General features: G+C 36.8%; 1 protein-coding gene across 1 annotated transcript in view; it reads right to left on the bottom strand.

The window, feature by feature from the left end:
- COL19A1 (collagen type XIX alpha 1 chain) overlaps window positions 1–25,666 on the bottom strand; it is a 314,993-nt gene that overhangs the window by 214,179 nt on the left and 75,148 nt on the right. Inside the window, exons 9-10 of the mRNA XM_046006085.1 lie at window positions 23,969–24,013; window positions 21,467–21,511 (exon numbers count right to left, since the gene is read on the bottom strand). Of these exons, the coding sequence (XP_045862041.1) occupies window positions 21,467–21,511; window positions 23,969–24,013 (90 nt within the window). The remainder of the gene's footprint in view (window positions 1–21,466; window positions 21,512–23,968; window positions 24,014–25,666) is intronic.

The raw sequence follows: 25,666 nt of genomic DNA, 5'->3' as shown, positions 1-25,666 counted from the left end.
GATCCATCTTTTGATGAATTATTGAATTCTATTAGCTAATATTTTATATTTTTAATCTATATCTATATTCATTAGTAATACTTGATTATAGTTTTTTATTTTTTTATTAGATTTGGTATTAAGATTATTCTGACTTTAAGGTAAATACTAAATCATTTTTGACGCAAAAGAAGTGGTTACATCTCGTGCTCTTTCTTTTCTTTCTTTAACTGATGAAAGAAAAAAAAATACTTTGATTAAGTTGTCTTAGGACTTTACCTAAAAGAAAAAACCTAAACTAAAGCTCAAATCCATTTTCCCTATTAGACTAAAATTTTCAGTTTCTATAAATTGTGAGAACAAAGAAAATAGGGAGCTTCAGAATTTCCTAGGAAATGCTAAGCAGAAAGCTTAAACATAGTCTTATTTAAGCCAGCCTGAGTTTTTCAAAGGGATTTTATCTTTTCTAATCTTTTGTCTGGAGACTTCAGATATGCCTTCTGGTAGGAAGATTTTTCCAGAAATATCAGCGTTCCCTACTATACTGATCTCTTGGTTGGGTGTCTGATGGTGCCCCTACTAGGGGAGAGTGAGCTAAACATGTTGTCAACTGAATGCTCAAAGGGAACATCCTCATGCTATTTTTTGGCAATTCTGGTTGAGTACTTGGCCCCAACCTGTGCCTCAGTCAGTATATAAAAAGTTATTTCCTTTTTTTAATCCTTTAGGTGGTCACTGTTTTTCCTTTTGTTATATAATACACTCCATCTAGTTCCCCGGACATCTTGGACTTTATCCTCTCTGTGCCTTTAAAACAACTATTCCATTTGCCTTTTCCTTGCTCTGGAGAACTCCTACCTATGCTTTAAGCATCACTAATGAATTATTACCTAACTCACTTCCCTCTGCCATGTAGAGTTACGGTTTCCCTTCCCTTCCTTCCCACAGTGTCCTTTATGATCCATCAAACCCTTCATAAATGCCCTTTGGAAGAATGTTTTTTCACTTTCATCTCTGTTATCCTAGTCCTGAACACAGTATCTGGTACAGAGTAGGTAGTAAAAGATCAGATACATGAATGACTGAACAAACAAAGGTGTTCTAAATTCTAGCATGTGTTTTGAAGGAAATTTCAATATCACATTAGGTTATAGTCGGCATCAAACTACTTTGAAAACAAATTGAAGATCTTTTCATTCACTGGTTCTAGCTAATGACCCCTGAGATCAAGACAGACATTAAGATAGGAGAAGGCAGATAAAGGATAGATAACTAAGTTCATGAGAGTTAGTCACTGACATGGATTTGTGATAATCTTGGAGAGGGAAAGGCCAAGATCCAATAATGTTTCTCATTTTAAAAATATACATGAGGGATGCCTGGGTGGCTCAGTGGTTTAAGCCTCTGCTTCAGCTCGGGTCATAGTCTCAGGGTCCTGGGATTGAGCCCCGAATCGGGCTCTCTGCTTGGTGGGGAGCCTGCTTCCCTCTCTTTCTCTGTCTGCCTCTCTGCCTACTTGTGATCTCTCTCTCTCTGTCAAATAAATAAATAAAATATATTTAAAAATATATACATGAATAATGAGTAAGCTGGATATTGATTCCTGGCAAAATTCTAGAATTAATTATTAAACAAGTTGGTTTTACATTATTAGTAAAGAATAAGATGAATAGCAAGAATGTATATCATCTCAAAAAACAAAAATCATGCAAATGTTACGAGATTGGCTTAATTCAGTAAGAATTTTAACAAAATTCTTCAAGATGTGTTGGATAAATGTGGATTAAATTGTAACGGAGTAAGTAAGTGGTTAGATATACTAATTTTACCTTCATTTTGTTTAGTTGTTACCTAGAAAGAGCACTTCAGTGGTGTGCAACAGAGATGTGCTCCAGGCCTTGTCTTATTTGGTATTTATATGAGTTACTCAAAGACTCATGATCTATGTATACAAAATTCATGGCTGTTACAAAGTTGAAAAAAAAGTGACTACTGTAATAGATGTCAGAATCAAGAGCTAAAAGTTGACTAGCAGGAACACCAGGCTAAAACCCCCCAAATAAAAGGTAGTGCATATAAATGTAAGTGCTTATATTTTGATTCAAGAAAAAAACTTCCTGAGAGTAGTACAGACCTTTTACATTTTGATATTTGATATCCATTCTATCTCTAAACATTTGTGATTCCAGAGGTAATCAAGCTTATTGCTCTCCTTTTACAGAGGATGACTCTGAAACAGCCATGCAGTCATCCAAAGGTAGAGCCAGGATTAGGGCTCAGCTCTACTAAATCCAAGTTCCTTCACTCTCCTACATGGCCTGCTGTATTCACTGCTCAAGACATGATGGAAGAACTTGTCTGCTTGTGAACAGCACACGAACAGGTGACTGACAGGCCTGAGCATCACGAGATGAAGGTTGTGAGGAGCATGAGGGACCCAGAAACCAGGATCTGCAGAGCACAGTGGAAAAACCTGAAATGCCAACATGGTTCCAGAGAATACATTAGTTATCTTTGGCTCTTCAAGGAGCTGTCAGTAACTTGGAAGAAAAGAATAGTCCGAGAATGCATTTTTCCAAGAGGTTAAAACTACCAGGAGGTAAATGAGTAAAAGTGACAGGGACTAGATCTGGGCTTAAAATAAAGAACTTGGAATTATCTTATTAGCATTAATGAGCAGAGCCTGGACAACCACCTGTGAAAATCCAAATAACAGATGAGTGTCATTGCAGGTGACCTCTGAAGTTCCAAAAGGAAGACCGCTTGATTGGGCCTCCATCTCCTGGTTGCTGTTGTGTGACTCAGCCTTGTGATTTTTACCAAGACTTCAGCTCTGTAAACCAGCTGTATACACAAGTAAACCTTAAGTGACAGGCAGGATTACTATCAGTGAGCCCCTGGAATACAGCCAGAGGGTGAAGCCATTTGCATTGCTGCACTCCTTCCCAGGGCCAGACAAGTGCAGGTACTTAAAATAACATTCTCCAAAATGCTTGCCCAAAGCATTAATGTGTTAGCATTTTGTCTTTATTTTTGATCTTATGGTATGCTTATCAGCAGTACATGAAGAACAAGGAAAAATGGAGGAAAAAACAAAGCAAATGTTAATTGTTTTCTGCATCTTGTCTCATTTACCCCAACTGCTATTAGAACGGATCATCGATAGGGAGTTACTTATAGGGCTTAAAGGGGATTGTGAAGATTAGTAAGGAAAAATAAGAACCAAGAATAATTTCTGTAAAATATTAGACTAAGAAGCAATAGATGTTCATAAGCCCAGACAATAACTTGTCACACAGTTAATGCACAACATCCACTTAGAACAGCAGCTGCACTAACACCTCTGTTTTCTGTGCAATGGAATTCTTTCTGTTATTTAAGTCTGATGGGACACACTTGTTCAGCAATTACTATACAGTGAATTGCTTTTACATTGAATGTGAAAGTTCACATGCCAGTGGCTTGCTTCTAAATAAAAGTAATGCACCTGCCATCTAATGTTTGGTGACATTAAATTAATTATCCTCCCACCATCTGGAATCATCTCCATTAAAAGGGGATTTGATTAATAAAGTACATTTATTAATTGAGATTTAGTGGAAACAGAGATGATGAATATTTGATGGTTATGTTAAGCAGAAGCAATAGCTAGATTGATTTTTAAATCCCTTTCATGAAAAATATTTTTTAAAAACCACATGTTTTTTATATGCTAAACACTGTCACCAAATGTAGGGCTGAATTTACTCATATTTAAAATGCAATCTCATTAGGAAATGCTCAGGTGTGAGGGGGAAATGCGTAATAGATGTCTTCCTTGGTTTTGAGTACAAAAAATACTCTAGAGTCACCTGTTCATGAATTCAAATATTTGTATTAAAAATTCTCTTCCTTTCCCAGAACTTTCTAAAATAAAAATGGGAAGAGATTAACCTAACAAGGGAATCAGGCTTGAATGGGATGAAAGGAAACAGGTGGGAAAGAAAGGATGGCAAGATATACAAGAAGCTGAGGAAAGGGAAGCACAGGGGAGAGTAAAGTTGAGTCTGTGGGAAAGGGGGTTAAAACATAAGAGTAGAAATCACATCAGAACCTAGAGTGAAGAAAGAGGATAATTGGAATAAAGGTCAAACAAAAAGCAAAATTGAAACAGATTGTAAACTACATAAAGCACTGATTAATGAGAAACTAAAGTCAAGTTGTCTTAATCATTATATAAATGAGGATCATGCCCTTTCTACTTATCTCTCATTATGTGCCCCTGGATTTCCATATTTCTTTGTTCTTAAATTACATAAAATAGTTATTGAATAAATTTCCTTAACAAAACCAACCTAAGGTCACTATGGTCAATAGTTCCAAAATTTCACTGTAATTGCAACGAAAAATTATGACACAAGAATCAATAGACAACCTTTAACACTACTCCTGAATTAAAAGACAGTGCAATATGTGGTATTAAAAGAACAGTATGATGTTATTTTATAGAATAAGGAACTAAATAGACCTTGCCAAAGGCAGTGTGTTTCATAAAGGTTGAAAATAGAAATATGTGACCCAATTTCTTCCCTGCACATTTTAGTATACTATTAAATACATTTATGTTTTATATATTGTCTTTTTGAAACACCATTCCAAGGGTCATACATGTAAAATGAATTTTGGTCTTTATCTCACAAATTTAATAGCCGGAGTTTGAAAAAAAATGAGGGTTGATAATTGCATTAAATGAATCAAAATATTAATTATCAAACACTTCTGGAAGCTGAAAAGAAACACAAATTAAGCATGTCTACAACGATCTCCTCTAGTATTAAATTAACTAATTGAATTCTTCTATGTGCTGAGCAATATGGTGGGTGTTGGAGATAAAGACATAGGTATAGTTCCTGCTTTCATGAAGTTTCTACTCTACTGGGAGAAATGGACAAAAACCCTCATGTCAGTAAATTTATAATTCTGAATTGTGAAAAGTGCTATATCAGTGAAATGTAGTGTTGAAGGTATAATGAAAATTATAACAAAAGGAGCTGATTTTGATTGGAGCATCAAGAAGCCTCCTTAGAGAAAATAACATGCAAGTTGTGATAAAAAGAGACTAGCCAAGTGAAGGGAAAAGCAGTCCAAGCAGTGAGCTCACCAGTGGACGGTTCTGAGGCAGAGAAGAGCTTGTGAGTTCAAGGAACTAAACAAAGGCTGCTGTGGCTGGAGCCAGAGAACGGGGGTGGGGGTGAGGTTGGGGGTAGGGGGTGGGCTATGGGGAGAGATGGGTTTCAAGAGGCAAATAAAGGCCACAGTGCAGGACTTTGTAGAACATATTAGGGATTCTGGATAGTAACTTAATGAAAAACAACCAAAAGTTTTAAACATAAGACATGGTTTGTTTTGTAAAGTTCTATCTCTACAACTTAGAGAATGGGTGAGAGAAGAGCAAAGGTCAAGACAGGGAGATTAGTCAAGAGGTGACCGTAAATGATTATGGCTTGGTAGTATCACGAGATATGGATAAATTTAAATATGGATATATTTTAATATATCCATATCCATTAATATATATATGGATATATTTAAACTATAATTTGGAAGGAAAATTGGCATTGACCACAAATTTATTTTGACCAGAAATTATTGTTTATTAAACAATAATGGTGGTATCTTTATCTTGTTCTTAATTTTAATAAGAATTCCTTATATATGACATCATTATTGGCATAAATTAGATATTCTTTAGGAAGTATAAGACATTTGCAACTCTGTGTAAGTTAGCTGGGTCTGTACTTTTCTTTCAGGTCTTCCCTTGATCAACAATATTTTCCTATCAAGAGCACATGCTTGGTGTACCTGGGTAGCTCAGTTGGTTAAGCAACTGCCTTCAGCTCAGATCATAATCGCAGCTTCCTGGGACTGAGCCCCATGTTGGACTCCCTGCTCAGCACAGGGCCTGCTTCTCCCTCTCCCTCTGCCCCTCCCCTCTGCTCATGATTTCTCTCTCTCTCAAATAAATAAACAAGTAAAATCTTTAAGAAAAAAAAAAAGAACCTGTGCCTTCTTTGAATATTGGTGCATTAAGGTTTTCTTCTTCAATAATTCATCCTCCCTCCACCTACTGCCCTTGCTGCTGTCCCCTTCACAGACAGGTTGTGAGAGGGTTTTCTGAATGCTCTTTATTTTGTCACCTGTAATTTGCTCTTCAACAAACTTTAACATGGTGTCTACCCTTATTATTCCGCCAAAAATTACCTTTGCCAAAGTCACCAGTGACCTATGGGAATGATTTTACATGTTCATCTAGGGAGGCAGAGAATTAGAGCTTTGGTACTTCTTTTTAAATTTTCACCTTCTCTATCTGTCTCTTCATCTATAGCTTGGGGATAATAATAGCAGAGGGATGTTGGGATAATTAAGGGAGGTAATTCATATAAGCTCATGGAATAAAAATGCTTGCCTATAGTAAATGTTCAGTAAACATTAGCTGCTGACATTATACCTTATTTGACTTCTAAACATGTTTTGAAGATTTAAACACTCACTTTCTTACACACTTTCCTCTATTTTGCAACACATTCTACTGATTTTCCTTGTACTTCTCCAGATGCATCATTTCAATATTCTTTTTCCTCTAGTTAACTTCCTAGTGTTTGTGTTTCTCAGCTTATGGTCACCTTCTTCTACTTCTGACCTCCCTCCTATGCAATCTCATCCACTCCCATTGGTTTGTGCTGAGTGCCCCTCCCTCCCCACCATCTGTCATGTAATACAGACCTTTTTTTCTGAACCCCAGGCTCAGATCTAATTAGATGCTATACAAGCATCTCAAACTTGTGGTACAAATCCCCATCCAAATTTGTTCCTCTTATGATATACAAGGTCCAGAAATTGTACCTTCTCTTCCGTTGATCCTACCTCCAGGTTATGTCTCATTTCTATTCAGCTCCTCTGTCTCCATCAAAATGGCAAACAGGAATCATCTCATGCTTGCCTACTGCAGAGGTTTCCTAAGTAGCCATCCTATGTTTACCCTTCCCATCCTGCATCTTTCTCCAATGTGAAATAAACAGCAAGATGTGAAACATGAAGAGAATTAAAACAGAATAAAGAAGCAAAATCACTGTGTTCATTTCCTAGGCCATTACTATATATACCCATTGCTTCCAGTGGAAAAACTAATAGAATTAATAAAATTAGCAATTAAAATCAATAAGAGGATTGGGTAAAGTGACCAGATTCTAAATAAAAAACCACAAATCAAGAGCTTTTTCATATATCAGCAATACTCACAGTATTATTATTTTCTTCTTACCTCTGCCCCTTCTTAAAAATCCCATACATTTGGGGCACATGGATGGCTCAGTCGGTTAAGTCTCTGACTCTTGATTTCGGCTCAGGTCATGATCTCAGAGTCGTGAGAGTGAGCCCCGCATTGGGCTCTGTACTAAGCGTGGAGTCTGTTTCAGATTCTTTCTCTCTCCTTTCTTCTCTTCCCCCATGCCATGCTTGTGCTCTCACTCTCGCTCTCAAATAAATGAGTAAGTTTTTAAAAGTCTTTTTAAAAAGCTCAAAAAAAAAAAACAACAAAAAACCTCCCATGCACTCTCTGTAAGTCAGGTGAATTGGCTGCAGGAATTTCCAGACAGGTGAGTCAACTAGATTCTCTATACTCAAAGTGTGAGTATGAGACTCAGTTATTGTAGTCTGTTATTAGCACTGGGCTTATGAAGGTATGCAAATTGGGGAACAAAGCTGCCATTGTGTCTGTTTAATACTAAGTTTACCAATGAGCAGAAGAGTCAGGCTATAAGATAAGCAAGAGAACAGAGCAGTTTCACAGAAAAGAGATATTATGCAGCCAGAGAAGAAAACAGAATGCAGAAGTATCTTGGTTCTTAATGGCTTTTTAGTTCCTGATTCTAAACCTTCTGCTACACATGAAAAAAATGCTCAACATCACTCAGCATCAGGGAAATACAAATCAAAACCACAATGAGATACCACCTCACACCAATCAGAATGGCTAAAATTAGCAAGTCAGGAAACAATTGATGTTTGTGAGGATGTGGAGAAAGGGGACCCCTCCTACACTGTTGGTAGAAATGAAAGCTCGTACAGCTACTCTGGAAAACAGCATGAAGGTTCCTCCAAAAGTTGAAAATAGAGCTACACTATGACCCAGCAATTGCACTACTTGGTATTTATCCCCAAAATAAAAATGTAATGATGCAAAGGGGCACCTGCTCCCCAATGTTTATGGCAGCAAGGTCCACAATAGCCAAACTATGGAAACAGCCCACATAGCCATCAACAAATGAATGGAGAAAGAAGACGTGGTATATAAATACAATAGAATATTACGCAGTCATCAGAAATTGAAATCTTGCCGTTTATAATAAAGTGGATGGGAGTAGAGGGTATTATGCTAAGCGAAATCAGTCAGTCAGAAAAAGACAATTATTATATGATTTCACTGATACGTGGAATTGAAGAGGATCAGAGGGAAAGAGACGAAAAAATGAAACAAGACAAAAAGAGGGAGACAAACCATAAGGGACTCTTAATCATAGGAAACAAACAGGGTTGCTGGGAGGGGAGCAGGGTAGAGGGATGTGCTATGATGAGCACTGTGAATTGTGTAAGACTGGTCACATACCCATACCCCTGAAGTAAATAATACATTATATGTATATACATTATATGTATTATATGTCAAACATTATATGTCAAACCTTCTGCTATATCCCAAATCAGCATGTATATTTAACATAAAACCAACCAAAATACTAAAGATGTTTATATTTTGGAACTAGGAGAATTGATGCTAAATTCATAAGAAAAAAACGAAAGCAAATGCTCTGCCAATATCTTACCAGAAATTGGGCACTAATTAGGTTCCTTTGCATTTAAGTGTCAAACACAACAAAATAGAAATCATTATTATTCCCAGTTCAAGGATGAAGAAATTGAAGTTAGAGTAGGTTACTATCCAAATTTAAATATTGGTAAGAAGCACCATAGATGGGTAAGATATGTAAGAAAATATTTTAAAGAGTAATGTTTTAAATTTTAAAGAGTAAAAATATTTAAATTTAATTTAAAGAGTAAAAATATTTTAAAGAGCAATGAAACTGTATTTCCAGTGCCAGATGTTAAAATATTAACTAAAGTAATTAAAGTAATGTGGAAGTAACACAATAATTAACAGAATGCATACCTCTAAAATAATCTTAGTATATACGAACTAGTACATAATAAAGAAAACATCATGAACAAATGTGTAAGGAAATTGTTATCAGACATGGTACTGAGGGAAAAGCTGAGTTTCATTCTTCATCTTAACAACAGTTACCAATATAAATTTTAGGTTACAACGTGTAAAGGCAAAACTAGAAGAAAATATGAGTGTATACATAACAGATTTCTTGAAAGTTTAGGATTTCAAAACACAGAAGTAATTAAGGAAATCAGGATAGAAAGACCAACCATTAACCAAAAAACTTATAATTACTGTATCTCAATGTACAATAAACATTAAAGGCAAACCTTAAAATGAGAATATTTATAACATATGTGACATGGGATTGTTATGTGTGTATGTGTGTGTGAATGTTCAATGTGATAGTTAAAGAGATACAATGAATAAAGAGAAAGTTAAAATGAAATAATATTTGACAACTTTTAACATTTAAAAAATGTACTACTTAAAGGTAGTGAGGGTAGAATGAGGATGCAACCACTATTTTTGAATGTGTAAACTAACTTAAAAAAACAAATTTGCAGGGGCATATGGGTGGCTCAGTTAGTTATGTATCTGACTCATGATTTTGGCTCAGGTCATGATCTCAGGGTCCTGGGATTGAGCCTACATTGGGCTTGGCATTCAGTGGGGAGGCTGCTTGAGATTCTTCCTCTTCCCCTCCCCCCTGCACACATGCTCTCTCTTGCTTATATATGTCTCTCTCACTCGCCTTCTCTCTAAATAAATAAATCTTAAAAAAAAAAAAAAACACACACACACAAAACTTTCCGGAAAGTAAGTATGTACATGTATTAAGAATCTTAGGTGTGCTTGGGTGGTTCAGTCGGTTAAGTGTCCATCTTGAGCTCAGGTCATGATCCCAGTGTCCTGTGATTGAGACCCACAATGGGCTCCCTGCTCATCAGGCAGGCTACTTCTCTCTCTGCCTCTAACCTCCCCCCTATCCACTACATTCATGGTTTCTTGCATGCATGCTGTCTCTCAAATGAAAAATTTTTTTAAAAAATCTTAAAACTTTCCATACTCATCAACCCATAATTCTAATTCCAGAATAATTCTAATTCCAGAAATCTAGTAAAGAAAGAACAAGAGATATGTTTAAAGATGCTTGCCAAAGTATGCTAATTCTGTGTTATATGTACTAGCTAAAACACACTTAAAAAATGAAACAAAAATAAATTAAAAAACTTAAATTTCCAACAACAGAATAGTCAAATAAAATATTTTATCTCTATATAATGAAGTATTATGCAATCATTAAGAATAATACTTAAAAAAACTATACACATGAAATATTGCATGCTTTGATGGTTACTCTCCTTTTCTTCATATCCCTCTTTTTTTTGACATTTCACTTTCTCTATAACAACTATTACAAAAATTAAGCAACAGAGGGTTAAACATATTCCACATAATCTAGAGTTATTCACTAGCACTGTGAAGAACAAGAAAATGACACACAATCAGCAATGACTAACGTTAAGCCTCTAGCTTGGCTGTGGGATTACCATTACACTTCCCAATTGCCTGCTACCATGGCTAATTGTAAGTTGGCATGGTTACTTCCATACCAATTGGCATTGGCCACAGATAAATTGCTGTGATTTTTAAAATTATAGTTATTATTCTACTCCATCTGTTCTCTTCATTTTTTGAGTCAGCTGTCAAATCAAACACATAAGTCCTTCCTAAAAGTTGTAGAAGTTTTACACGTTACCAGAGTAAATGGAACAATTGCATAACACTGATATTCAGTGGAATTCTACAAGGTGAACCAAGAGAGAATTAACAGGAAGTAAGATGACATGTCAACAGTTGTTTTAGTGATGATGGGAAAGTGCTATATTTATAATAACAGTATTTAACATTCTTGCATTAGTTTTAAATACTAGATATAATTGCCAAGAAGGCTTTACTAGTGACATCCTAAAAATACACTTCAACTCTGACCTGCTTTTTCCAGTTGTTCTGGTCTCAATTTTATTTTAGTTAAAATTAATAAACACTTGAGACTATGTGAACATACTAATTTGGTTTAATAATTTGGTTTAATAATTTGACATATTGAATTCCTCTATTCCCATTCCAATTAAGAGTTCTATTTTTCAATATTTTCCTATTGTGCATAAAACATCCCTACCATTTCAAATATGAGTTTATCTTTTGACACAGTCTCTAAGACCCATTGTGTAAACATAACTTTAAGATTATTTTGCAGGTCACGGGAGAAGAATGATGTAAACTTGCGAAACCTATTCAACCTTTTTACTCTGAAGTAGTTTAACTGTTATATTAAAATATAAATTTTTTATCTCATTTGTGTTTAATTTATAACAAAAATGATTCCATTTTTACCCCTCCATGTATCCATACCCCTTACAATATGGCTTTGCAGCTTATATGATCAAGAAGTGGCATCAATTTTCCCAGCCCTTGAATCTGGGCTGGGTTCAGGAATTGCTTTGGCCAATGACATAACATGGCAGAGGTGATGGCCTGCTAGTTCTGAGCTGGGGACTTTAAGAAGCCTTATATGCTTCTGCTTGCTCTCTCTGGACCCCTGCTTTTACCTTGAAAACAAGATTGGGATTTTTGTTGGAGGATGATAGACTATTTGGAATAGACATGTTGTCTATCAGAGCCCAACCTAAAAGGCCACCCTCAGCCAACGTGCCAGCTGAAAAGACATACATAAGCAAACCTGATACCAAAGAATCACTGAGCTAAGCCCAGTCTAAACCACTAAACCACAGAGTCATGAAATAAATAAATGAATGTTTAAGCCACTAAGTTTTGGGGTGGTTTGTTACACACCAGGAGCTAACTAATATACTCTCTTGTCTTTGTTTAATTATTTAGAAGGAAAATTTGGAAGTTGTATTAGGCAAATGAAAAGTAGATAAAATAATTATATCAAATCTAATTTTCTCCAAATATCAATATTTTAATCTTTCATATTTTGGCTGTTGAGGACATTTTTATTGAGTACCTTTTAATTACTCATTTCACTCTTACAACAATCTCATGAAGCAGAAATTATCTTTATTTTATTGAAAAGGAGACCTATGTAAAGAAAGCAATGTACATGTCCAGATTCACACAGTGGGCATAGCAGAGCTGGATTGAAACATGGAACACAAGGAATGTGAATCTATTTATTCTATGATGGGTCACCATTAGTTCCACAATGAAGTGTCAACTCTAGATCTCTTTGGAGTGGTACTCCAGAAACTAGGAATATGGAAGGTGTGTTGAAAGAACTAGATGTTACTCCCTGAATGTTCTGAAAAACAGTTTATGCATATTATATATACTTACTCACTTGGGTTTTTTCTCATTCTCCAGTAAATTTTACATGGCTAAAATAATACAGCTACCCTGTTGAATTTTAATTCAAATTCAATATGCAATTACCATAACAACAACTGAGTGAAAAATTAACTAATGTAAAGAGAAAATATTTTCCAGTATAAAAGGTCTTGGCTTATTTGAAGCCATAATTGTTATTTATTTTAGCAAATGATTACTATTGCTTGCCTGATTGACTATAGATCTCATGATATCTAATGCTAGAAGTCAGTATTTTAGTTACTCACTGGTAGGCAAAATAATTTATTTGCTCAAGTAATAAAAATTAGTCAACTTCTAACCTTGGTTGTTATAAGTCAAATATGATGTTTAAATCAATCTATGAGAAATAAATCAGTAAAATGCTGCTGAATAAATTGTCCACCATTCTCATTAGCATTTACATATCAGGCCTATATATTATATGTCACAGATGTTAATACTGAAAACAAACATCAACAGAATAACAGGAAATGAATTCAGTGCCTCTACTCTTTCACCCTCTTCGGCTAGAAACCAAAATGAATAGATTCAAATATGAAATAGGTAAGTAAGGATGTATTATAGTAAGCATTTTCTATTTCTCCTATCATATCTTCAAAAGAATCCACCAAAGGCAAAAGACTGTAGATCATACATAACATCTATACTAAGTCTAAATACATATTTTATTTTTGGGGCATCTGGGTGGATCAGTTGGTTAAGTGTCTGACTCTTGATTTCGGCTCAGGTCATGATCTCAGGGTTTTAAGTTTGAGCCCCACATTGGGCTTCACCCTGGGTGTAAAGGCTGCTTAATATTCTCTCTCCCACTCCCCTACCATATATATACATACATACATATACATATATACATACATATGTATGTATGTATATATATGTATTTTTTTTTAATTTAGGCTGGCCAATGAAAATTTGAGTTATGGCCTTTGAAAATTATCTGATGTTAACTGCTGATAGAAGAAATATAAATGATTGGATACATGATTTAATTATAAGTAACCCCAGGCAGTTTTGGAGTAATAAAATACTCTTGTACTTTTTCCTACATTATAATAGATATTTCAATGGTTTTATTCATTTGAATATAACATTTTGTACAGAATTCTAAAATGATATCTTGTTAAATAAACCACTGAAGAATAGGGATCAGTCGATGATTTTCCAGTGGATTCTGTCAGATAAAAATATTTGCAACAGTGATACAACCAGATAAATAAATATTTAAACATAATTTTTCAATTTAAATAACTTTTATGTCATATGACATTTCAGGACTGAGATAACATTCTGGTAACAACAAGATGATAAAAATCACAAGTCAATTAAAATTTTTAGCAACTAGTTTCCTAAAGTTTTAAGAGACAAATTAAAGAAGGAACCATATGCATTTGTTTTGCAGTTGCATGTATTATTATGGGCTTAACTCAGAGTGGAAGAAAAGATTAGTAATCAAGATGATCAAAGTAGGCAATGGTCATACATTTAAATAAGAGTAAGTCAGAACCTGCTTAACCATGAACACTCTTGGCTATGGAATGTCAAAAGTTGGATACTATCCACATCTCCCTGAGCCAGATGGTTCATGAAGAAAAGAGTATTTGATTGTCCTTTTTTTCTTTTCACTGAACTTAAGAAATCTTCAAGGATGAGATTATTTTAATTCATCAAATGGAAAAATTCCACACTAGCTAAAACGTCTTAGTCCTTGTAAAGATTTGCTACCTCTGTACCCATGTTAACTTAAATGTCACTCTTGAATGGACAAAATCAACTACATTTTAGCCAGAAAATGTAGAGAAAATGTCAGGAAAAGTGTACCATGAGCAGCATTTGTCACTGGATGTTTCTTTCTCACCATCAAATCATATTTAACAGTAAAGTTGGGGAGAATCAAGTTTAACACCTAAGAAACCAGTTTTTAAACTAAGTTAGTTAGGACTTGAATGACAATGTAAAAGAATTGGGTTAAAAGCCAGCCCACCCGCTGCAGGGTTGGTTCAACATCCGCAAATCAATCAATGTGATAGAACACATTAATAAAAGAAAGAACAAGAACCATATGATACTCTCAATAGATGCTGAAAAAGCATTTGACAAAGTACAGCATCCCTTCCTGATCAAAACTCTTCAAAGTGTGGGGATAGAGGGCACATACCTCAATATTATCAAAGCCATCTATGAAAAACCCACCGCAAATATCATTCTCAATGGAGAAAATCTGAAAGCTTTTCCGTTAAGGTCAGGAACACGGCAGGGATGTCCATTATCACCACTGCTATTCAACATAGTACTAGAAGTCCTAGCCTCAGCAATCAGACAACAAAAAGAAATTAAAGGCATCCAAATTGGTAAAGAAGAAGTCAAACTATCACTCTTCGCAGATGATATGATACTATATGTGGAAAACCCAAAAGACTCCACTCCAAAACTGCTAGAACTTGTTCAGGAATTCAGTAAAGTGTCAGGATATAAAATCAATGCACAGAAATCAGTTGCATTTCTGTACACCAACAACAAGACTGAAGAAAGAGAAATTAAGGAGTCAATCCCATTTACAATTGTACCCAAAACTATAAGATACCTAGGAATAAACCTAACCAAAGAGACTAAGAATCTATACACAGAAAATTATAAAGTACTCATGAAAGAAATTGAGGAAGACACAAAAAAATGGAAAAATGTTCCATGCTCCTGGATTGGAAGAATAAATATTGTGAAAATGTCTATGCTACCTAAAGCAATCTACACATTTAATGCAATCCCTATCAAAATACCATCCATTTTTTTCAAAGAAATGGAACAAATAATCCTCAAATTTATATGGAACCAGAAAAAACCTCGAATAGCCAAAGGAATATTGAAGAACAAAGCCAAAGTTGGTGGCATTACAATTCCGGACTTCAAGCTCTATTACAAAGCTGTCATCATCAAGACAGCATGGTACTGGCACAAAAACAGACACATAGATCAGTGGAACAGAATAGAGAGCCCAGAAATCGACCCTCAACTCTATGGTCAACTAATCTTCGACAAAGCAGGAAAGAATGTCCAATGGAAAAAAGACAGCCTCTTCAATAAATGGTGCTGGGAAAATTGGACAGCCACATGCAGAAAAATGAAATTGGACCACTTCCTTACACCACACACAAAAATAGACTCCAAATGGATGAAGGACCTCAATGTGAGAAAGGAATCCATCAAAATCCTTGAGGAGAATGCAGGCAGCAACCTCTTTGACCTCAGCCGTAGCAACATCTTCCTAGGAACAACGGCAAAGGCAAGGGAAGCAAGGGCAAAAATGAACTGTTGGGATTTCATCAAGATCAAAAGCTTTTGCACAGCAAAGGAAACAGTTAACAAAACCAAAAGACAACTGACAGAATGGGAGAAGATATTTGCAAACGACATATCAGATAAAGGGCTAGTATCCAAAATCTATAAGGAACTTAGCAAACTCAACACCCAAAGAACAAACAATCCAATCAAGAAATGGGCAGAGGACATGAACAGACATTTCTGCAAAAAAGACATCCAGATGGCCAACAGACACATGAAAAAATGCTCCACGTCACTCGCCATCAGGGAAATACAAATCAAAACCACAATGAGATATCACCTCACACCAGTCAGAATGGCTAAAATGAACAAGTCAGGAAATGACAGATGCTGGAGAGGATGTGGAGAAAGGGGAACCCTCCTCCACTGTTGGTGGGAATGCAAGCTGGTGCAACCACTCTGGAAAACAGCATGGAGGTTCCTCAAAATGTTGAAAATAGAACTACCCTATGACCCAGCAATTGCACTACTGGGTATTTACCATAAAGATACAAACATAGTGATTCGAAGGGGCACGTGTACCCGAATGTTTATAGCAGCAATGTCTACAATAGCCAGACTATGGAAAGAACCTAGATGTCCATCAACAGATGAATGGATAAAGAAGATGTGGTATATATACACAATGGAATACTATGCAGCCATCAAAAGAAATGAAATCTTGCCATTTGCGACGACGTGGATGGAACTAGAGCGTATCATGCTTAGTGAAATAAGTCAATCGGAGAAAGACAACTATCATATGATCTCCCTGATATGAGGACATGGAGAAGCAACATGGGGGGGTAGGAGATAGGAGAAGAATAAATGAAACAAGATGGGATTGGGAGGGAGACAAACCATAAATGACTCTTAATCTCACAAAACAAACTGGGGGTTGCTGCGGGGAGGTGGGATTGGGGGAGGGGGAGCGGGCTATGGACATTGGGGAGGGGAAGCGAACCATAAGAGACTATGGACTCTGAAAAACAACCTGAGGGTTTTGAAGGGTCAGGGGTGGGAGGTTGGGGCAACCTGAGGGTTTTGAAGGGTCAGGGGTGGGAGGTTGGGGGAACAGGTGGTGGGTAATGGGGAGGGCACGTTTTGCATGGAGCACTGGGTGTTGTGCAAAAAGAATGAATACTGTTACGCTGAAAAAATAAATAAAATGAGAAAAAAAAAAGATATTAACGTCAGAATTTTAATATGCAGGACTTTAGAAATGATGGCTTCTTAGGAGAAGAGTAAATGAAACAAGATGGGATTGGGAGGGAGACAAACCATAAATGACTCTTAATCTCACAAAACAAACTGGGGGTTGCTGGGGGGAGGTGGGATTGGGAGAGGGGGAGCGGGCTATGGACATTGGGGAGGGGAGGCGAACCATAAGAGACTATGGACTCTGAAAAACAACCTGAGGGTTTTGAAGGGTCAGGGATGGGAGGTTGGGGCAACCTGAGGGTTTTGAAGGGTCAGGGGTGGGAGGTTGGGGGAACAGGTGGTGGGTAATGGGGAGGGCACGTTTTGCATGGAGCACTGGGTGTCGTGCAAAAAGAATGAATACTGTTACACTGAAAAAATAAATAAAATGAAAAAAAGGAATGAAAAAAAAAAAAAAAAAGCCAGCCCACCCACATGAAGCAATTACGTAAAGATACTGAATGCTATAATGCTATAATATAAAGCAGATGTTCACATTTGCTTTTCTATTTGCTTCTTTTTTAATAATGTAACCAAGTAATACTCCTATTTTGACAAAGACCTAAAGTAAAAACCTGGGCTCAGGGTTTAGAAATGAAGTTCACTTTAATGAACGCCTCCCTGCTAAATCTGCTTTTTCTAATATGATTGTCAGAGCTCAGTTCATGCATTCACACATTTGGTCACATAATAAGAGTGTGGCTGTATCATTGCTGCGAAGGCTGACAGTATAGGGATAACTATCACCTCAAGAGTGGACTCTCCATTTTGTTCACTAATCGTAGCCCCTACAACACCCCCAACTATACTGAAGGACCTAAGGAAAATCCCCAAAAGAGGGGTTGTTTGAGATCACGCCTATAGAAACAGAGAAGCCTGAACACAGACCCTAGCTGCAGTTCTATTCCTCAGTCAGAATATGGACCTCCTCCCTCCAGCTTCATGAGGGATGCTGTTAGAGTCAAAGGATCTTTGAGTGATGCTCACCTGGCAATGTGGCAGTGGGAGGGGATCATTCCTATCCATCTAAATGATAAGCCAAAAAAAAAAAAAAAAAAAAGAGGTAGACCTGAAAGTAGCTCTTCAGGGAGAGTCCTACCAGCATAAGTATTTGAGAAAGAAGGAGTCTTTTAAATAATTTTCACTTTAGGACTGATTTGGCTAAATTGTGCTTGCTCAGGTAATACATGAGTTTTTTTCTGTCGTAAGTTGCTATAAACTCAGGAATATGCTTTCAAATGAGGTGCTCTCTACTTATTCAAGGTTCATGAGTTCTTCTCTGGACTAAGGATACCACATTAGACATGTTGAGGAACTACTTGTTCGGTCTGGCTTAACTTAAACTGGCCGGCAGGATAGTTTTCTGGCCATCAAGAAAAACTGCACATTTCTCCACTTGGTTTATACTGGGTTATAGAATACCACAGAGTCGTATCATCACTATGAAGATATCCGAAGACAATAACATAGTGTTTTCTCTTTGACAGTTGATATGTGTTTTCTTGGTCTACTGGAGGCAGTGTGCCTTTGGTAGGTACAACATCTCTGAACAATAACAACTTCCTGAACTCTTTTGTTTTGCAACTAGTGAATTGTCTCATTCAAAACAGCCAAATTTTAAACATAGTAAAGGCCACAATAAGGCAATTAAAGAGGAAAGATAGGCCTTACTGTAAAGAGGAAATATAGGCCTTACTGTAATTATATAGTCAGTCTTCCACAAAGAATTGAAATTCAAATTAAATTGTCTTTTAGGGGATGGGATAATGGGCAAAATGGGTGAAGGGGGGGTGCCTGGGTGGCTCAGTGGGTTAAAGCCTCTGCCTTCGGCTCGGGTCATGATCCCGGGGTCCTGGGATCGAGCCCCACATCGGGCTCACTGCTTGGCGGGGAGCCTGCTTCCTCCTCTCTCTCTCTCTCTCTCTGCCTACCTCTCTGCCTGCTTGGGATCTCTGTCAAATAAATAAATAAAATCTTTAAAAAAAAATGGGTGAAGGGGAGTGAGAGGTACAGGCTTCCAGTTATGGAATGAGTAAGTCATGGGGATGAAAGGTACAGCATGGGGTATCAGTGGTATTATGATAGTGTTGTATGGTGACGGATAGTAGTGTAGTGATGATAACACATAAACTTGTTGACTATGTTGTACACCTGAAACGAATGTAACACTGTGTGCCAACTATACTGGAGAGGCTGCTTTTAGGCAACAGGCTTGAGTAATGGAAACTTGAGCAAGGCAAAAGGACCCACAGTGAGCTGAATGCAAACTGACCAATGGGCTACTTACAGCCAGGCACAGTCCCTCAGATTACTAAAGAAGGGAGAATTCCATACATCCTCATCCTCCCTTATTCTGCCCTCATTACCTCCTTGAGGCAGATGGTCTCCCCTCTGCTGTTCTGCCCACTGCTCCCCTGCAATGTATTCAATAAACTGTCATCTCTTTTGTTCTGTCTTGGGTGAATTCTTTCACTGCCTGCTCTGCCTTGCCCCCATCCAATTGGGATGCCACAGAGATACTTTAATAGAAAAAAATAAAAATAGATAAATAGTCTTTGTTCAGAAAACAAATTAGGCTGTCAGCAGGGCAAGAATCTCATGCTTATGTCCCCTAGAAATGAGTGCTCCACAGACTTTCCTTATTTAATTAATCCAGACACAGTTTCTAATCTAGAAACAAAAAGAGGGCATTTATTATTTATCTTATGGGAAAATACATGTGGTCATAGATCAGCATATGTAGTGTGTAACACTGAAAAAACTCGTATTTGCTATTTGGTAAGTAATCATCAAAGCAGACTATATTCTTATTATAAGGGCTACTATGTGAATTTTACATTTGGCTATAAACCATTTGAATTATAATTCTCATTCAAGGTATTGTCTTTTCTATTTGATGCTTTATTTCTTCTTGTTGTCTCCATCCTTCTCCATAAATATTTTCACCTCATGATGAAACGGACTATTGGAAAGCAATTGCTAATAAGTACGAAGGATTAGAAGGGAAATCTTTGAAGCCAAATAAAGGAATGTTTTTCTATACTTCATAGTCTGTGAGAATCTATTACCCAGCAATACCAACTATGTATATAAAATATCAAAATAACCACTAAGATTTTAGTGAAATGGTGACTTCACAGAGAACTTATCTTTTTCCTTGCTTATTCTCACATACTCCTACAGGTAAAGTCCCATTAATAAAGCAGGAACATGTATAAATAGGGCATTAATTTAAAGGCAATGACTGTCATTCTAAAGCAAAAATATACAAAAGATCCCTAAAAAGAGAGATCCACTTTTAAAATGTAGTCATCATCTAATGGAATTCTCCTCAATTATATGATTACTATAGGACTATTTTTTTTCTTCCTCACAGTTCTGTGAGGAAAAGTAATTAGCAAGTAGCTTACAACATGTATAATTTGTCATAATTATTATAGCTGCTCATTCTGTCTAAAATACTTATTGAAGAAGCAAATAACTGATCATGGCCCAGAAAACTAAATACAGGCAAGACTGTCTAATTTGAGATTATCTCTCCCCCTTCCCTTCTTGTGGCTGTCCAATTACATGACGTTTTATGAAACAAAGGAATGATGCTGTTTTTGTTCTATTCAAAAATAAAACTAGACTTATGAAATGCAGAAGGACTCAAATGATTGTCTGAATGGAAATTTTGGATGACTAGGGCACTTCTATTCTCTGTACTTTCAGTAGAAGGCTATAAATTTTTAAAATGAAGATTGCTTGAATATTGGGTTCACTGCTTCCCTCAGCACCAATCTGGATCTGTACCCACAGTTTTCTTTGCCTCTGAGTCTGATAACCTTTTGGAGTTTGAGGCGTTCGCTATAACTCAATCTGGGATATTGTGCAATCCCTGTGGTTCTTTCTACACCTTGCCCACCATCCCTTTATTTTAACTCTTTCAAACTCTTCTGTTTGCACATCTCTTTTCTGTTTGATCCTACTACAGTTCTTATTTATTTTCTCAGCAAAAATTCCATTGATACACCAGGTATACATGAAAACAAAACATTTATTTAAAGACCTGGACACTTAGTGCATCAGTGATCCTATAGCACACAAACACAATGCTCAGGCAATATTTGAATCATTTATATATCAATGGAATGCATTTAGGGAGAAATATCTATATAGAACTACCATCCAAACAAGTTCAGAAAGACGTCTGACAATCCTTCATATATTAAGTCTAACTTAAGTGAAGCAAATATTTTAAGGTTTTTTCCCTACAAAATTACTGAGTTGCTTCTATGGGAAGCACAAGAGAAGTTAGATATTCCACTTCAAAATATTTTCATGAAGCTAATGTATTTTTACAGATGTATGCCTCAAGAGAGATATTACCTTTTCACCAGTTTCTCCTTTGTGGCCTTCTAAACCTTGCTCTCCCTGTAGAAGAGGAATATGATTTATATATAATAATAGGAACACTATTTTTAACACACACAATTATTATAATAATAATAATGATAATTTTTCTAATGACAAAACATCAATAATTACAAATAAAAACCATTTCTAACATGTATACTTTAAACCAATATTAAGTTGGATGAAATTTAAATATTCCTGAATATTAAAGAGTACAAGCTACAGCTTCATTACGTGCTCTCAATGCAACATAATCTCCATACCCCTGAATTTCTCCATATATGGTTCCTTTCTCATAGATGTTTTGAGAATTGAATGCATCAGCATAGTGCCCGGCACCAACTAAGTTAGCCATTATTACTCTTACTTTTTCTTATTTATTTATATTTATCACTTTATTATTATTACTTTTAATTATTACCGTTACTGTTGATTTCACTAGATCCCTTAGAAGCAGCCTTCTCAAGCTGACTTCTGTGGAATAGCATTCCAGGGAGAGCTATGGGATGAACAAGTTCAGGCTTGAACCCCAAGTCCTGGCTCCAGCTCTGACGCCAGAGCCATGCATGCACTTTACCACCCAGATCTCCTGCGTCTCGGTCACAGAAAGGGCACTGGTGGCTGGAGAACTGCTGGCTTTAACCGCCATCATTTTTCCAAAAGATCTAAGTCCCCTGTTCTTCAGCTAAAACCCTCTCCAGTCGGACAAGGCTGTTTCCCCACTGAATTCTGCACAGATATTTATAATACTGATGTTTGATTCATACATTCAAACAAATATGCACTGAATGCCAAATATAGGTCAGGCACTGAAGACAAGAGAGCCAGCAAATGGCTGCCAGCGGTGGGTCATCCTCACCCCTCCAAGCATAAGATGCACTCAGCAAACACCTCCAGAGTGCACGGAGACAATGGATGAAGGGTTTCTTATTTACGTTTTTTTCTCTAATGCTGCTACAAAGTGACACTTGGTACAATTAAAATTCATGTGTTAGAAAAGGAATGGCAGCTTTTTACTATAAATACAGCCTCTCTGTATATATTATAAATGATATATATGTTATATAATATATATAATATAATGTGTATGCGTATGTATATATGTATATGCACCTATACACACATGATCAAATTATTATTTCTGCTTCATCTACCCTTAAAAAAAGGTACCGGGAAAGACAATAGGTTAGTATTTGGGTCTCTTTGCCACTGAATGCGTGGTCTAGCTCTATTCTCCCATTTTCCCTAAAATCTGGACTGTGGCTTGATCTGTTAATCCAAGCCGACATCAAGCTGCTAAATGCCTCCAGTACATCAGCCACAATGTCAGCATGATGCAGCCACCACAAACAGCTGCTGGAAAGTCCAAAACTATTTCCCAGCAGATAAATCTGCACATCCCTTGGCTTGCAGCTCCGCTCACAGATGCAGCACATGCTGGAGCAACGGGTTTTGTCTGGAGCTGCTGTGAAGAAACTCAGAAGCTTGCCATTTCATCACTGCCAGTGCAGTCTTATTTTCTTATCAAGCCAAGCAACGGGAGATTTTTTCAAAAGCTATAACTATAAATGAATGCGCATGTTTTTTAATGGTAATTTTTAGCCACAGAGGAAAAAACCTAGTTGTAACAGTAACTTCTGCTGTCTTGTTGCTAAGACTTGTAAAACTTCCAGAGCATAAGGATGATGTGGTTGGCCTGGGTGGGCATCTACTATTGCATCAAGAATGCTCTCCCCTGTGGTGGGATTATCTGGGTGGTATTATGACAGCTGGCCCCGCCTGAAGTGGCTCCCCAAACCCTCCAGGAAACTGGAATAGACCAGACTCTGTGCTTCCAGCAAGGCTGGTCAGACTCCTGCCAAGGAGGAGAAAGCAGCCCCAGGACAATAAAAGGGTACAAGTCAAGTTCACCTTGGTAAAAAGAAAGATATTCAGCACAGAAAGAAGTAACCTAGTCAGTGCAAACATTTTTACTTATTACAAATTTGTTATTCTGACAAAGATTTTTTTGAAGAGATTAGTTGTTGCATCGTCATAATATTTAATGTTTTATGTCACTGTAACTATTATGTTTAGTCGAGCTGGGATATACAAAAAGGAAGATAAATAAGAAAGAAACCAATATAGTCAAAGGCAGTAAACACTGTTCGTCTCTTCATTTTAGATTCTCATAACAGTGAAAATACATTCAAAGAAGCTCTGGACACTCGCATGGCCCCCAGAAAGCACCTCCATTCACCACCGTTGACTTCTCCGGAGAAGCGTGCTGTTAAAGCTCTCTCATAGAACTCTCTTCTATCGTGGTTCCTTGGAGAAGGCTCTTTGGAAAGACTAGTTAGCGGCTTTCTAAAAGCCTTCCACGTAATTCTGTTTCATCAAATTAATTTTCTGAATCTTCACTTAATATAGTGTGAAAATTCAATTTTTTAAGATGTTAAATTCTTAACTTATATAAAACATTCAAAAACTCTTTACCTTTTGACCAGGTAAGCCTGGAACTCCATGTAAACCCTTTTCACCCTAAGAGAAGAACAGAGAGTAAGTTTTATTAGCTATAGAAAACAAATGAAATAAATAAATTTTTGCAGTCAGGTGCCTGGGTGGCTCAGTTTGTTAAGCATCTTCATCTCAGGTCATAATCCTGGGCTCCTAGGATTGAGTCCCACGTTGGACTCCCTGCTCAGTGGGAAGTCTGCTTCTCCCTCTCCTTCTGCTCCTCATCCAGCTTGCGCTCTCTCCCTCTCCCTCTCTTTCTCTCTCATACTCTCTCAAGTAAACAAATAAAATCTTAAAAAAAGAAATGTTTACAGTCTTTTAAGAACGAGTTCTAGTGTTGTGGGGAAAGATAGCCTAATACTGAATGCCTAGCACATCCCGGAGCTTTCTATCTATCCTTCCTTATCTTACAGCTGTAGAATTGGTACTTCAGTTTTATAAAATAAGAAAATATAGAGTCTATGGGGTGCCCAGTGGCTCAGTGGGTTAAGTGTCTGACTCTTGGTTTCAGCTCAGGTTGTGATCTCATGGATCATGAGATCCAGCCCTGCAACATGCTCCAAGGGAGTCGGCTTGAAGATTTTCTTCGTCTACCCAATCCCCCCACCCCAATTTATGTGTGCTCTCTTTCTCTTTCAAAGAAATAAATTGAAGAAAGGAAGGAAGGGAGGGAGGGAAGGGAAGGAAAGAAAACAGAGTCTCTGAGTCATGTTCAGTGTCACCCATCTTGTGGCACGACCAAAGATTTGAATTGAGGTCTCTCTAACTCTATGGTACATGTTTTCCCACATGCTATTTAGAATCCCTTATTTCATTTTCTCTTTCAAATCTCTGGACATGATATTAAAGTCTGGTATAGGCTTTCTATGGGCTGGCACTGCTCTCACAACAAACCTATTGAGTAGATATTGTTATGATCATCTTACAAGAGATGATTACACAGCCAGTAGGAGATAGAAATGGAATTTGAACACATACACTTCAGCTCTGTGCACACAACCACCTCCCTCCACTATCTCATGGAAAAGATTTATTTCTGGCTCATAAGTGACCACATCTAAAAAGTTAATATGTCTATGTATCTATTAGAGATATATGTATCATATCTATTATAGTGATAGACATACAGATACTATGTTAACATGCTTTTATATATATATCTGCTCCTATCTGTTGATTGCCTTTAAACTGAAGACATACCCCATGCCATTTTACTTGAAACAACTGCTTACAAGAATTTTTAGTTCTTTCTGTTCATCTGGTTCCTGTCTTGGGTAAAAAGGTTTTCAGCAGATGCTTATCAGTTTCCATTACTGGAATTCATGGGTCATTTCTTTGACAAGCCTGCTTTGTAAACAGCACACCAGCTAGAATTAGATATTCCTGGGAGGATGTGTGTATTCTCAATGGATCCTTAAGAATTTTGTTGCTTATTGGAACTGACTTTGGCTCCTGAGTTTTCAGGTTTAAACAGCTCAAAATAAACTAACAATTCCATTGATCTGTTTTATTTCTAGAAAACATAAGTAATTTATAAGATAATAATTTTTAAGCATCACCTAGAATGAAGTTAGATACCAATTCTCGGAATTTTTAAGTAAAATTAAAAATATGAAGAAAAAATCACATCTTCAAACTTTGCAATAATACATTGTGTCTAAATCAAAAGAGATCATT

This window comes from Meles meles, chromosome 5 (genome assembly GCF_922984935.1).
Source record: "Meles meles chromosome 5, mMelMel3.1 paternal haplotype, whole genome shotgun sequence".
NCBI classification, from domain to species: Eukaryota; Metazoa; Chordata; class Mammalia; order Carnivora; family Mustelidae; genus Meles; species Meles meles.
Note: the sequence above shows the minus strand (reverse complement) of the source record. Positions and strands in the feature narration are given on the sequence as shown.